Raw genomic sequence first — 16370 nt, 5'->3', positions numbered from 1 at the left:
CAAGTATAGGCACTTTCTCCACAAACAAAATATACATTAGGGGGTGTTAACAACGGAGGGCTGCTAAAGGTACGCAATGATAAGTGTAATTACATCCGCTTTCTCTTACTGATATGTACCCGGCTCCTTGAACACAAAACGTAATACAGGCACTGGAATAGCCCTATCTTCAGTAACATTACGGTCCTGAAAGTGTCGATAATATTGAGTGAAATTGAATTCAACAAAGTCCAAAATTTCATTTTTCAACCAAGTGGTATTTTCGTACGTTGTATACATATTCATACAAGCATTCGGATCTAAGGTTCCCTCTCCATTATTCCCATCGGGGTTGAATCCTTGATGAACCTCAATATATGCTAAAATCATTTCATAATCTCTCTCTGAAAACCTTCGAGCGTCCACAGTGTAATGCATATACATCATAGAAAGCAATTTGAACCAAGCCTCGCAGCTTCCTAGATTAGACAAAGGTAGGGATATAAATAAGTCGTTCTTGTGCATAACAGATGGTAAAAGACCACAAACCCAACAATTTGTAGTATTGGTGGCACTGTGTGTTTGATGAAGCATTTCAATGAATGCGTTTTTCACATAGGTCTGACGATGCCTTTCCTTATGAGGGGCTAAAGTATGAAACACATGTTCCGGAGATGGGGTAGTTGTTCCTAAAACAGTATGCATAGGGTGGCGAAATTCTAAATATATAAATACTCCCAGTAATATAATTAACAATATTGCTATAGTAGCTATAAATGCAATTGTAACACGATTGGTCCAACTAGAAAAAACAAACATTTGCGTAGGAAAATGGCGTGGTACAAAAGTCCGCCTTACACCCCAGACCCATGGGAAGATTATAACACACCAGATGTCCCTAATATACCACAAGATGCCATCTATCCCTCTAGACCTTCCCCGCCAGAGGGCCCCATGGGTTTCAACCAGCTCGTTCATAGAGCTGCACAATACCACGGGGTAGATTTACATACAGACCCTGTGGAGGAGGATTTTTTACTGGACACATTTGAGACATCCCAAAGGTCCACTTCTGTACTCCCTAAGTTGAAGGGCGTAATTAAACACGCACCTAAGGTATTCAAAGATCCTTTTAGGGCTAGGGTTATTAACCCCAGGATAGAGAAGAAATACAAATCTGCCCCAGCAGACCCTGTTTACATCAAGGGACAAATACTATTGGATTCCTTAGTGGCCTCCAACGCCAGAAAAAGGGCCAATTCACAAACGTCAGGGGATGCTCCACCTCCCGACAAGGAATCAAAATTCTTGGGCGCTTCTGGTAATCGTACAGCATCACAAGTAGCCAACATATGGCGAATCGCCAACACACAAGCTTTGCTGGCTAGATATGATAAGGCACACTATGACCAACTTGAGACCCTATTGCAACACCTTCCTGACAAATACAAGACCAAAGCCAACGACCTCATACAGGAGGGTAAACTTATTACAAACACCTCCATTCGTTGTGCTCTGGACGTGGCTGACACCGCCTCCCGAGCCTTTAACACAAGTGTCCTTCTACGTAGACATGTATGGCTATGCATTTCAGGTTTTAAGCCAGAAGTCCAAAATACTATACTCAACCAGCCATTTGATCAGGAACACCTATTTGGCCCTGCCGTGGATTCATCTCTAGAAAAGATGAAAAAAGACACCGACACGGCTAAATCAATGGGAGCCTTGCAATCTCAAGCTCCCAGACGCTCTTTTCGTCGCTTCTCTTACAAGGGCACCTCCAGAGGCTATTCCTCTGATAACCCCTCCACATCCTACAAAAATCCCACCCAATCCTCATTCACCAGAGGTTATCAGAGAGGAGGCTACAGAGGCAACAATAACAAAGGTAGAGGCAAAACCAAAAATACTCGCTCTGCCTCCACCCCTACCCAATGGCTTCCTTCCGCTCCCCCGGATCATTCCACTCTGGTCGGGGGAAGATTGCTAAAATTCCTACCTGCCTGGAACAACATCACTACAGACAAGTGGGTGAGACAAATCGCTCAATAAGGTTATTGTCTAGAACTCGCCTCTACCCCCCAAACATACCACCCAGACAGCATCAAATGTCACCAGAACATTTATCACTGCTAAAGCAAGAGGTAAATTCCCTCCTCCAAAAACAAGCAATAGAACTAGTTCCCCTTCATCAGCAAAACACAGGGGTTTACTCCCTGTACTTCCTCATTCCGAAAAAGGACGGCTCTCTGAGACCCATCTTGGATCTCAGACCCCTAAACCTGTACATACAATCAGACCATTTTCACATGGTCACCCTTCAACAGGTCCTTCCTCTTCTTACACAAGGCGATTTCCTTGCCACTCTAGATCTCAAGGACGCCTACTTTCATAATCCCATTCACACCTCTCACAGGAAATATCTCAGGTTTTTAGTGGACGGTCAGCATTACCAATTCAAGGTACTCCCATTCTGAGTCACCACAGCACCCACAGTCTTCACCAAATGCCTGGCAGTGGGTGTGGCTCATCTACGAAGACAGCAAATTCATGTCTTCCCATACTTAGACGACTGGCTCATTAAAGCCAAGTCATACAACCAGTGTGTACCTCACACTTACGCCACAATCCAACTACTCCACGACTTAGGGTTTACTATAAACCACGCAAAGTCTCACCTACAATAAACACCACAAAAGCACTTGCCTATCCCAGTCCAACCAGGATAGCAAGCATATAAAGAATCAGAACAAGATTTCAGACACAACACTATCTTCCAGTTCGAGTGTTCATGCAGTTGATAGGGATGATGGCCTCTTGCATATTTATAGTACCTCACGCAAGACTCCAGATGCGTCCTCTACAGGAATGTTTGGCACGTCAGTGGAACCAAGCTCAAGGTCAGCTGACAGATCTGGTGTTGGTGGACGGTTGCACTCATCGCTCTCTGCAGTGGTGAAACACCAAAAACCTTTCCAAGGGGCGACCGTTCATCGAGCCGGTTCCACAGATTGTGCTAACAGCGGATGCATCGCTCTCCGGCTGGGGAGCTCATCTATTACATCACACCGTGCAGGGCAAGTGGACCCCTCAACAAAAGTTACTCCACATCAATCACCTGGAGTTACTAGCCATATTCCTGGCGTTAAAGTCCTTCCAAAAACACATACTGGGCAAAGCTGTCTTAATCCGCACCGACAACATGACAGCAATGTACTACATACAAAAACAGGGCGGTACACACTCCCTACAACTCTCTCAACTAGCACAAAGCATATGGATATGGGCTATTCCTCAGGACATTTTTCTCCTAGCCCAACACGTTCCCGGAGTCCAGACCAACATAGCAGATCTGTTAAGTCGCCAGACGCAACAGATTCACGAGTGGGAACTTCATCCGCAAGTTCTTCAACCATTTTTCCACATGTGGGGACAACCAGAGATAGATCTCTTCGCCACACACGAAAACGCCAAATGCCCAAGCTTCGCCGCCAGATATCCACACCCATTGTCCAAAGGAAATGTGATATGGATGAATTTGTCAGGCAGATTTGCGTATGCTTTTCCGCCTCTGCCACTCATTCCACTGGTGGTACGCAAACTACAGCAACACTCACTGACTCTCATCCTAGTTGCTCCTACATGGGCCAGACAACCGTGGTACATCACATTACTGGAACTATCCGTAGTCCCGCACCAAAAACTACACCTCTGCCCACGCCTCTTAACCCAGAACCGTGGAGAGATCAGACACCCGGACCCAGCACAGCTCAACCTAGCGATCTGGCTCCTGAGGTCTTAGAGTTTGGTTACCTTAACCTTCCCCCTGACTGTATGAACATTATCAGGGAAGCTAGACGCCCCACCACTAGAGTCTGCTATGCAGCCAAGTGGAAACGATTGATATATTGTCACAACAACACCATCAATCTTCTAGATGTGTCTATTCAACGCATCATAGGTTATCTACTGCATCTCCAAAGGTGTAACTTAGCGTATACATCTATTAGGTTACACCTCGCTGCCATAGCAGCCTACTTACAAAATAGACAACACTTGTCGCTATTCAGGGTACCTGCCTTCAAAGCATTTATGGAAGGCCTCAAAAGAATAATTCCTCCCAGAGTACCACCCTCACCTGTGTGGAATTTAAACATAATTCTCACAATACTAATGGGCCCTCCTTTTGAACCTCTGCACAAATGCGAGCTACAATTTCTAACATGGAAAGTCGCTTTCCTAGTGGCCATTTCTTCCCTTAGAAGAGTCAGTGGGCTACAAGCACCGATTATTCAAGAACCTTTTTTACAACTCCATCATAACAAACTGGTTCTCAAAACCAATCCAAAATTTCTCCCTAAGGTTATTTCTCTCTTTCACCTCAACCAGTCTGTGGAGTTGCCAGTATTCTTCTTGCAACCAGTAACAGTCACAGAAAGAGCTCTTCACTCTCTAGATGTTAAAAGAGCTCTGCTTTATTACATTGAAAGAACAAAACCTTTTCGCAAAACAAAACAACTTTTCGTGTCTTTTTCACCACCACATAAAGGCAACCCCATATCAAAATCTGGGATAGCAAAGTGGATTGTCAAATGCATACAGATTTGCTATCACAAAGCAAAACGTACATTATCAGTTCCCCCTAAAGCCCACTCTACCCGAAAGATAGGGACTTCAATGGCATTTTAAGGGAACATTCCCTTAGAAAATATCTGCAAAGCAGCTACATGGTCTACACCGCACACATTCACAAAGCACTATTGTGTAGATGTGCAAATAAAACAGCAAGCTAGTGTGGGCCAGGCTGTACTCAAAACATTATTTCAAACTACTGCAACGGATACTTGTGGCCGCTAAGGAGGGGTACTGCTATACAATCTATGCATAGTGTGTGATCTGCAGCTCATATGCCTTGAACGGAAAATGCTACTTACCAGTATGCATCTGTTCTTGGCATGTAGAGCTGCAGATCCACACATGTCCACCCACCTCCCCGGCTACCTTTATCTGTTCCAGTATTATCTTATTTAGATACAGCATACATGGGCATCTTATCTGTTTCTCACAAAACTCCATCATTTCCCTGCTGGCGAAAGAAAATATGAAGATGGAGCCGATGCCCATGCACACTATCATCCAAAGGAGGAGTCACCTATCTCGTGACTTCCAAAGACTTTTCCAAGACAAAATCAAGTGCAAACATCTGGGCCCAACACCAGATGGCGATCTATGCTTAGTGTGTGGATCTGCAGCTCTACATGCCAAGAACAGATGCATACTGGTAAGTAGCATTTTTCTTCTGGGGCCTAATAAGGGTTGGGGGGGTGCTTTTTCCTTGTATTTGGCTCCGGTTTGGGTCCATTGCGCCTAAAGGGCAACCGTATGCTGCGCAGGGCAATGACCATGTGCACCGTGGGGTTGGCTGCCTGCTAGGAATTTGGCTTTATGTATGGTGCTAAAATATTACTTTATGTAAAAAAAAAAAGACATTCACTGAAAAATATAAAAGGTAAAGTAACATTATAGTTAAGTGAGATAAAAAGATCAGTTTTTGTTTCAAAATAAAAACCTTTGAAATTCACTAAAAAACCAAAGGTTAACTCCTTCGCTGCTATGCCTTTTCCATCCCTGCGCTAAGTCATTTCTGGCTATTTGGGGTAGTTTGCATTTAGGCCCTTGAACCTTTTTGTCCACATTAGGCATTCACGCCAAATTTGCATCCTTTTCATCCAACATCCTGAGGATTCTAAAGGTACCCAACATTTATGGATTCCCCTGGAGGAGACCAAGAAATTAGAGAAAATACAGCAAAACGTTTTTTTTCAGGAAAAAGTGCTGCAGAAGAAATCGTCCCCCTGCAAATGGTATCAACGAATGGTTTGTGGTCCTAAAATCACAATTTTCCCAGCTTTTAGTTACAGCTAAACGTTTGTCAGAAAACCAAGCATTTCTACACAGTTTTAGCATTTTACTATTTTATGTGCTTTCAACCTCCTTCTAGTGAGTGGTAGAAACCAATAATGGATCCATGAAAGCTATATATTTCTGAGAAGTAGAGAAAATTGTGAATTCAGCATGGAATCATTTGTGTAGATCCTTAAAGGTTTTCTTATAAAAAGTAACCATTGAAATAAAACAAAAGACTGAAATCAAGTTAAAAAAAACAGCCGTTTGTGTCCACGTTTTTATCTGTAACTTCTTCTAACTGTGGCAGATTTTCAAAAAACGTTAGTCTGCTGAACCCTTCTGGTTGTTGAGATAAATAGGTCTTGTAGCTTCTTCAAAAACTCGAGTTACCCAGAGCCAATAACTGAGCTGCACCCTGCAATGGTTTTTCATTATGTACCGGGCATATAGCAATTCATTTGGTAAAATATTGAGTAAACAAGAGGTATCAAGGAAACTTATGCATTTCTGAAATGGGCACAAGATATGGAGTTTAGAAGCAGGCATTATTTGCACATCTCTGAATTTGCGAGTACCCATACTAGCATGTGAAGTAGAGGAAATATTTTCAAAATCTCTTCTTTTTTAAACACTGTTTTACATTTGGAAGGAAGGAATGCATAGAAAGACAATTTAAGACTTGTTGTACTATTCTGTGTTCCTCTAAGTCTCCCAATAAATATGGTACCTCACTTGCGTGGGTAGGCATTGTCCATGCAACAGGAAACAGCCCAAAACGCAACGTGGACACATCACATTATTGCAGTGAAAACTGACCCTTTTTTGCAATGTGCATAGCTGCGGATTTTGGACCCTAGATCAGCCGACACATCGGGAGACCTAAAAAACCTGTACAGTTTTAAAAACTAGACACTCAGGGGAATCCCGGATGGGGTTACTTGTGTGGCCATCACCAGGTTCTGTTACCCAAAATCCCTTCCAAACCTCAAATAACACATTTTCCTCACATTTCTGTGATGGAAGGTTCTGGAATCTGTGGGGAGCCACAAACTTCCACCCACCCAGCATTCCCCCAAGTCTTCTGATAAAAATGGTACCGCACTTGTGTGGGTAGGCTTAGTGCCCGCAGCAAGAAACGGCGCAAAACACAGCCTGGACACATCACATTTTCAAGTGAAAACTGACCCTATTTTCGCAACGTGTCTAGCTGTGGATTTGGGACCCTAGCTCAGCCGGCCCCTAGGCAAACCGAGGAAACTGTGGGGCAGATTTATGTTCCCTGGTGCATCCCTGCAAATCAGCATGGATGCGCCAGGGAAGATGCGTTACGAAAGTTTACCCTTGCGCCACAATAGATGCGCCGCATTTACAATGCAGCGCATCGTGGCGCAAGGATAAACAGATGCGTGACGCATCTGATGGCGGAAGGTTGGCGCATTGCTGGAGTTGCGTCGCAAGCGCGACGCAGCTCCAGCAAGGCTCGGGGGTGCCCTATCGTTATAATGCTGCGTCAATCTTTACGCCTGCTACAAGCAGGCGCAGGGTTTTGACGCAGCATGGCCGGAAAAGTGACTGAGTGAAATCTTGTAGATTTCACTCAGCCACTTTTTGGAGGCGTTCCTGCGCCAGAAGGGCCCCCCCCCCCTGTGCAGGTACGCCCACATGTTGCGCAAGCTTTACAACGTGACGCATCTCCCTAGATGCGTCACGTTGTAAATGTGGCGCAACATGGCGCAGGGTTTACGCCGCCGCTGCGTCACAAAAGTGACGCAACGGCGGCGTAAAAGTGGCGCAAGTCCGTTATAAATCTGCCCCTTTATATTTTTGATAACCAGACACCGAAGGGAATTCAGGTTAGGGTGACTTGTGTGGCTCTCACCATGTTCTGTTACCCAGATTCCCTTGCAAACCTCAAACTTTGTAAAAGAAAAAATAAATTCCGTCACATGTCTGTGATGGAAAGTTCTGGAACAAGCGAGAAGCAACAAACTTCCACCCACGCAGCCTTCCCCCAACCCTCCCGAAAAAAATGGTACCTCACTTGTATGGGTAGACCTAGTGCCCGCGACAGGAAATGGCCCTGTGGCAACTTCAAAAGTATCGATCACAAAAAAGACTTGGTTTTGCGAGGGAGTCACCTGCGTTTTTTGGTCCCGGGTTCGGCAGCCATCTAGGGAAACCTACCAAACCCAGACATTTCTGAAAACTAGATGCCCGGATAAGTCCAGGGAGGTGTGGCTTGCATGGATCCCTCAATGTTTTCCTACTCAGAATCCCCTGTTAACTTCAAATTTAGCTAAGAAAATCACATTATCCTTACATTTCTGTTCGGCATTACGGCGCCGGCACAAATTTCCTACCAACCAGCGTTCCCTTTGGTCTCCCGATAAAAATTATACCTCACTTGTTTGGGTGTCCAATGCAGAGTCAGCCTAAAAACGTATATAAAAAAATATATATAGTGCTTAGATCTCACTGTGCTGTCCCCTCAATCTCTACGTTTTTGGCCCTTCCCAGTCTCAGTCCCTTGGCCCACCCACAGAAGTGAGGTATAATATTACTCGGGAGACCGAGGGGAACGCTGGGTGGTAGGAAATACATGCCGGCATGGTGACCCCACACAGACATGTGAGAAAAATGTGAATTTTTAGCTAAATTTGAGGTTTGCAAGGGATTCTGAGTAAGAAAACGTTGAGGCATCCACACAAGCCACACTTCCTTGGACTCCCCCGGGTGTCTACTTTTTAGAAATGTCTGAGTTTGATAGGTTTCCCTAGATGGCCGCCGAGCTCGGGACCAAAAACCGTAGTGGCCCCTTGCAAAAACAGGTTGTTTTGTGATAGATGATTTTGATGTCTCCACAATACATTTTGGGCCCTTCCCTGTAGCAGGCACTTGGCCCACCCACACAAGTGAGGTACCATTTTTATCGGGAGAACTGAGGCAATGCTGGGTGGTAGGAAATTTGTGTCTGCCCGGTGATCCCACAACTTTCCCACACAGATGTGTGGTAGGTTTCCCTAAATGGCTGCCTAGCCCGGGATTAAAACACACGAGCCTCCTTTGCAAAAACAGGTTGTTTTGTGATAGATAGGTGGACACCTGGTTTTTGTTCCCGGGCTTGGCGTCCATCTAAGTAAACCTACCAAACCCAGATATTTTGGAAAACTAGACACCCGGGGAGTCCAGGAAGGTGTTGCTTGTGTGGATCCCCTAACATTTTCTTACCCAGAATCTCTTGCAAACCTCATTCATAGCTACAAAAAATCACATTTTTATTACATTTCTGTGTGGGATCAGCATGTTGGCACAAATATCCTACCACCCAGCGTTCGCCTCTGTTTCCTACTAAAAATGATACCTCACTAGTGTGGGTGCCCAAAGCAGAATCAGCCTAAAAACGTATAAAGTGAAAAACTGAGGGGGAACCAAAGTGGTCAGTTCTTTAAATAAGTTTTTAGGCTGATTCTGCTTTGAGAGGTATCATCTTGATCAAGAGATGGAGGGGAATGCTGGGTGGTAGTAAATTTGTGCGGGTGCTGTGATCCTTTAACTTTCCCACACACACATGCGAGGAAGATTTGACTTATTAGCTACATTTGGGGTTTGCAGTGGATTCTCGGTAAGAAAACGCTGGCGGATCCACGCAAGCCACACTGCCAGGCAAGTGCATCCACGCACACCACCAGCCAAGATTCTCCCCTTTCCAAAGATACCTCTCCCGTCTGCCTCTTTGCCCCGGGGGTGAGATAGCCCAGTGAGCATGTAGGCAGTGAAAGTGAAACGAGCTGGTCGGCTTATTTCACTTTCATTTTCAATGTAATGATGTCAGTGTGCCATGCTCACGACTGTCCTTACTTTGGAAAACAAATATCTCTAGAGGTTGGGAAGCTCTTCCCCAGCTCCAGAGGCTAAAAGAAAAAGGAAATTTCTCTGATGTTTACAGCAGAGGGATTTAGTGCTCGTGTGTAGACGACAGAATAATTCAGCCCTCGGCACATGATGTTGTAAACATAATCCCATTTTGTCTTTTTCTCAGTTTGGGTGCTGTACCACCACAGTACGGAACTCACCTGACAGTCTCGGTAAATCTGAAGAACATCTTGAATAATGGGGGATCCAGCTGCCATGGTCTTGTTGGACCTTTCAACAATGTTTGACACCATTTTGCACCTGAAACTGATTCACAGGCAGCAACGAAGTCGCAGGTGCCTGTGGACGCTCCTGGCCTGATTTCACAGTGGTCTGCTCATTCTTGGAATGCTATGGGACGCTGCTAGTGCTGCCCTGAATAACCTTCCCACAGCTGAAGTGGGTGTTGCAGGATACTGGCCCAGTTCCAAAAGTTCTGGTGGAGCTGCGCTTGAAATTGATGAGATCCAAAGGTTAGACGTGATTGGAATTAAGGGCTCTGCATTGGAGTAGTCAACCAACTATTCACCAATAGGTCTCAGACTATTCATCTTCCACCCTGCACCTCGAATCCAACTACGCTTACCAGGGGGTGCCGCCGGGGTCTTCCTTGAGCCCTACACTTTTTAATATATATATGATCCTTTGGCATCCATAAGCAGCAACTTTAGATTCACAGTTCTGTTTTATACGGATGATACCCAGATAACCGTTTTATCTGCCAATGATCTTGTTGCTTGTCAGTATAGGTTTAAAACTGCCTAATGCTGCTCTTTTCTTTGATGAAGGAAAAATACCTGAAAGTTATTGCTGATGAAACAGAAATGTTGATTTTGGCAAAGATGAGCAAATGTGGAACAATATCTGAGGCCTTCTAAACTGGGATCTCCACCAATATCCACCGAGACTGACAGAAACCTTGGGGTAAAAACCCACAGTCAATTATCTTTCAAACAGCGAATTAATGAGGCCTCGGTTTCTGCTTTGGTATCTTTAAAACATTGAGAAAGATTATAGGGTTTCTGCCTCTGGCTGTGAGAAGAACTGTACTTATTTCCAGATTAGATTATTTGCCTCCCTGCCTATTGTGTATGTTGACTTCAAACTGTGCAGAATTCGACAGCTAGACTCCAGCTTCGTTTTCCAGGGTAGAAGTCATTCTATTCAAAGCTCAGAAAACTTAATTGGCTGCCAATTGAAAAAAATCAGATTCAAGTTAAGGTTCCGATTTATATTAACAGAGCGATACACAACTCCGGACCTATGAGCTTACAAAATCTTTTTAAAATATATTTGGTGTCCAGAACCTTGAGATCTGCCTATGCTTAGGTTCTGGTCCTGCCAAAATTCTGTCGGACTCAGAGAGGGGGTCGTACAGTTACTGTATTGGGATCCTCCTTACCCTGTCACTGAGGATTATGCCCAATCATTCAAGTTTTCAGTTTTTTCTCTGTCTCTCACCCATTGACTTTTTCCTGACTGAACGGTTCCTCTAGTTCTGTAGTCCGTCTACCTCCTAGAAGTGGCAAATGATCTATACTCATATTTAAAAGTAAACCAGCAATTAGGAAAGCACAATAAAGCATTTGCTTTTAATTCTGAACTGTGATGGAAACAGAAATGTTTATAGTTTCAAAACGAATCAAGACAGAATATGTGTTCTTACTTCGCAAACCATTAGTGTGCATACTGTTAGTACGCAATTTTTAGTTCGCATATGTCGTTACTACGCATTTTTATACTTCGCATGCTTTTACTTCGCATCTGCTTCTACTTCTCAATAAGATTTTTTTTTTTTAAATGAGTATGTTCCCATTACTCCAAAACGATAAATATTTTTATTAATTATGAATTTTTTAACAAAAATGTACCATTCCCCTGGAGCGGGATGCAAGCAAATAAGGGGTTTTGGGTGGGGAAGTAAACTAAAACACTAATAAACTACACTACCCTACACTAATGAAACACCACTACACTACCCTAAACCCTAAATCACTACACCCTTTACTTACATACACTTTCCCCTACTCCGCTACATACACTCCTTCACTACCCATTACAACCCCCGACACTACACAAAACACTTAAACTGTAAACTTTACTACACTAACACTAAAACACTACCCTAAAACCTAATACTCTACCCCCAGCACGACCCTGCCCTTAGCCCCAGTCCTCTCACTACTCCCAAACACTACCCCACACAACCCCCTACTTCCCTGAACCCTAAAACCATACACTACCCCCACATCACTACCCTTAACCCTAAAACACTACCCCAGCACGACCCTGCCTCTATCCCTACACTAACACAAGTACACAACACACAACTCTACACAACACTAACACAAGTACGACCCTACACAGCCCCACTTACCTCTTTCCATGCGTGGTTCCCTTCTTCTCTCCCTTCCAGATTCCTACGTCGTTGCCACTCTGGATATAAACCTGTTTGTGCAAATGGCCGCCGTGACGAGCTCCAAGAGCGGCGCCTGCCCCCTACGCATGCGGCGTTAGTACACATGCGATGTAACAGCACGCGTACTAAAGGCAGTGCGTTGCTACATCACATGCGTAGTAAGGCTTACGAAGTAATGGCATGCGTACAAACAGCCGCGCACTAATGGCTGTTTACCATCAAGACACTCTACTGAGTGATGCGCAAATTATAAATATTCTAGGAACCCGGGGGCAAATTTATGAGCCCTTGCACAGCCGGAGCGTCGCTTTTTGTGACGCTCCGACGGCGCAATCTACAAAATCATATCTATAAGTTTATGCAAAGTTACTTTGCGAGGCCTTCAATGGCCTCATAGATATGGAGTACGGCACGGCACTGTAAATCGCTGCATTGCCTTACTCTGAGCATGGGAGGCATTCCAAGAGCGTTGCGGTGAGTGCTCTCATGCAACACTCATGGATTTTGACGCTTCCCTAGATTTCGTTATTGAAGTGTATCCAGTCTGCGATATCATGGTCCCTTTATCAGACTGAGCTTTATTACATCTGTGCCTGTTGGATTAACAGTGTACACTGCACTTTTATATGTTTACACTTTTTTAAGTCAGATTCATAGTTTTGAAGAAACTGTTCCCTTTTAACTCATGTGGAGAATGCTAATGTCTGACCATTATTTTAATCCAACAGACGATGATAGCATGAACAGAAAGAAGAAAGCGAAGGAGCAAATAAACTGTCCAGATGTATCTCCACCACGCGAAGGATGTTCTTGGATAAGGAACACTCTGGGCATCCACAGTTCTAACAAGGAAGCAAACCCTGGAAGTCAGCAGTGGGCGGAAAGTTATCCAGAAATTCAAGGGGAGAAAACTGCTGAGCATAAACTTACTTTTTTTGGCAGCCAAGAACCTATGAACTTTCATCTAGAAGGCCCCAACGTAGGAAGATCAGATCAATATAGTGAATGTGAACTTAGAGACTCACAGTGTACTGAAGACTTTCAAGAGACTCAACAAAATCATAGAACATATGTATGTAATGAAAACACAAGCAATGATTTGAATGAAGAATTTACTAGGCCTATGGGAAGAAATTCAAGAGAGCGACTGTACGCATGTACTGAATGCGAGAAAAGTTTCTTTCACAGGAGTCATCTCATCACACACCATAGAATACATTCCGGTGAAAAACCTTACTTTTGTGGTTTCTGTCACAAAAGGTTTAACCGGAAAGACTATCTGGATGAGCACATAAGGATACACACTGGGGAGAGGCCATATAAATGTATGAAATGTCAAAAAAGCTTCATTAGAAAGTGTCACCTCAATGACCATCAAAGAAAGGTTTGCACCAATCCTGCAAAGCAATAATTTAAGAGTTGGGGTGGTGTAATACAAGCCAGGATTGAATAGGTTGCAAATACTGTGAGAATCTCAAGAACTAACAGAAATATCCTATTTTTCTCAGGCAATTTAGAAAAACTTAAAATAAATTAGAAATAGGAAACTTGATACTGTGATAAGCAATCAGCCGTGGAAGCAAAACAAAAAGGGGGAGAGAAAAGGGTTTACTACGCACATCAAAAAGAAACTGCATATTCTGCCGAATATCTTTCTACTTTTTCACATTTTATGTCTATAATTTTTTTGTATTTTTTCTGTTTGTAATCTCTTTCACTTATATAAATCACAAAGTGTTATCCTATGGACAGTCTGTAAAAACTATGGGTGAGTGAACTAATGTCTAATGTAGAGGAAAATGAGATTACGGATTTTAGTTTCAGGTTGAGCCCAGTAGCTGGGTTGAGGCAACACAAAAGGGAATTTCAACTCCTGAAGCAAATGAGAAGCATTCATGCTCTGTTATACAAAAAGTAATAATAAATTGTTTTATAAAGTGCTTCATAACACTCCTTGTAAGTGCTGCACATAACAGATACTACTATTACTCATTCGAATGTCACAAACTGCTCTGTTTAGCATCTCTTTCTCACACCAACAGAGAGAAATTGCAGATGGAGGAGGCTGTGCAACATATCAGATGAATCCTGGATTTGATTCTGTTTGGCCCCCCTCACAAGAGGACCTTGTTTAACAATATCTGGCCAGTGAAGTTGTGGCTCTTCCACTGCATGCGGAAGTACTTAAGATTATGCACAAAGAAGGGTCCAGTATTGACAAGGAGAATTTTCCCCACATTCTGACAGAGGTAACTATTGGGGTATTTTCATAATGAGTTTTCCTCTTTTTTCAGATGTGGATTTTATTATGGAGTATATTTTTTATCTCCATACCCGCTTTAATTCGGTGACCAAAAAGAGGTAGTTTTTCATTAGAATAACGATGGCCTCGCTGGAAATGCTATAGTTTGAAAGTTTTCACAGAGATGGCCTCAACATAAATGACACAATGGCAGTCGGAAAGGAGCTGGCCTGACGCCTGTTGAAGTGGGCTTTGAGTGGCAACGGATGCATGTTCTGCTTGTACATCCATTGCAACAACCTTTGGCAAGTCCATAGGTATGAACTTGGCAAGCTTGTGCAGTAGTCAAATTACTTTTTATTATTAGTCCAAGCATATGCCTCAAAAATAAAGAGAAGAAAAAAAAGAAAATATGCCACCTCCTAAACATCACTTATTGTCAGAACACCTTTCAGAGGGCCATGGGGCAAGCAGGGGCTACTGGCCCCAGCCGGCGGTTTGAGGCCTTTTACTCCTGATAGCCCATGGCCCATATTACTATGGGTTCTGAGCAACTGCGCCAAGTACCCCTTCAGCACTTGACTTTCAGTAGTAGCTTCGGTCCAGAAGTCACAGGGCTCCTAGAAGGGGGCGGGGGAGTTGGAGTCGGGGGTGAACACAGGCTCACATTTCAATATATGTTCAATAGCAGCAATAAATGATTATCCAGTCAAATATGTGCTTTTATGAAAAAACAAATATTTATATGTGAACACAAAGTAAATATGGCAAACGCAGTCCCCTAAGTTGGGGACTCTAGTGTTCAAAAGGCTTGTCCCTGAGTCCCACTCTCCTCCTGCTAACTGTAATGGTTATTCCCCATTCACTATAGGCAGGATTCATATTAAGCCCCACTAGTAGTTCGAGTTAAAGGAGTATCACTCTGACTCTTCCCAAAAGTCATAAGTGTTCGAGTGCCCGAATAGCTATGCGGCAGAACAAGTTTCCCCTGGACCTTCAGCCCTGCTATCAGTCTTATCCAATGATGCAGGGGCACTGCTACTGGAGTACTGGGAGCATTTCAAGCTCAGCCATCAAAAGGGCTGCCATGGCTGCTGAAGGTGAGTAGCACTTGTGGCTCTGCAGGAGCATCGGCTAGGCATTCACAGCACTACCTCCGGTGAGATGGTAAGTTCATCTGATCCTTCTCACAGGTGAGGGGCAGCGATCACTCAGGTTCTGATCCTCATTCAAGGCTCAGGTACACACAGGTCACCATGGCGTCCTATCCTCTTGAACATGGCTGAACCAGTTAACTTCCCATTTTCTTCACTGTGGCTTCATTTTTAGGTCTCGCCTGGCGAACGCAGCGCAAAGCGCTGCTGTCGCCAGCGAGATCTATTGTTGCTGACTTGCCTCGGAAGTGGGACAGGAGATGGGCACGCGCAGGCTTTGGCGGATTTAAGTTTGTGTACGTGCACGTACAGCCACGCGGTGTGCACATCTCCTGTCCTCTTCCGTCCTGAGCAGCCTCATGCAATTTCATTTTTTTTTTTTAAATGCGCACGCGCGCTCCAAGCACTTACCGGATCTTGTTGGGACTCTGCGCTGCTCCTCTGCTGTTCCTGGCGGTCACTGCAGCAACACGCGGGGCTCCGTTTTGCTCACAGGAGCCCCGCCTGAAATCCTGCTTTGGCCGCACCATGCACCATTCACGGAGGCGGGGTGGGCTCCCGCCGGACTTCCTGTACTGTGTTTTTTTTTTTTTGCCTTGGGCACTTTGGCGGCCACCTCCCTGGGACGCACGAGCCGCGCAGCACTCATTAAAGTCCGGCGGTTTTGAAGTCCGCACATGCCGCCACTGGGCACGAGCCGCAGAACACGCGAAAGTTACAGGTACCGCGCATGCGCGGGCAGCCCTCTCCCTCGTAG

The 16370-nt window shown here is 44.4% G+C and overlaps 1 protein-coding gene across 3 annotated transcripts in view; it reads left to right on the top strand.

Annotated features, from left to right (window-relative positions):
* The window catches only part of LOC146797210 (uncharacterized), a 267418-nt gene extending 253261 nt beyond the window's left edge, over window positions 1-14157 (top strand). For all 3 annotated transcript variants that reach the window (XM_085624167.1, XM_085624166.1, XM_085624168.1), the window contains one exon: window positions 12946-14157. In XM_085624167.1, coding sequence (XP_085480293.1) covers window positions 12946-13628 — 683 coding nt within the window. In that variant the 3' untranslated portion in view covers window positions 13629-14157. The remainder of the gene's footprint in view (window positions 1-12945) is intronic.
* The last annotated feature ends 2213 nt before the right edge of the window (window positions 14158-16370 follow it).

Source organism: Triturus cristatus, chromosome 9 (assembly GCF_964204655.1).
Source record: "Triturus cristatus chromosome 9, aTriCri1.1, whole genome shotgun sequence".
Lineage (NCBI taxonomy): Eukaryota > Metazoa > Chordata > Amphibia > Caudata > Salamandridae > Triturus > Triturus cristatus.
The sequence above is the reverse complement of the archived record's forward strand: the minus strand, read 5'-3'. Positions and strand labels throughout refer to the sequence as shown.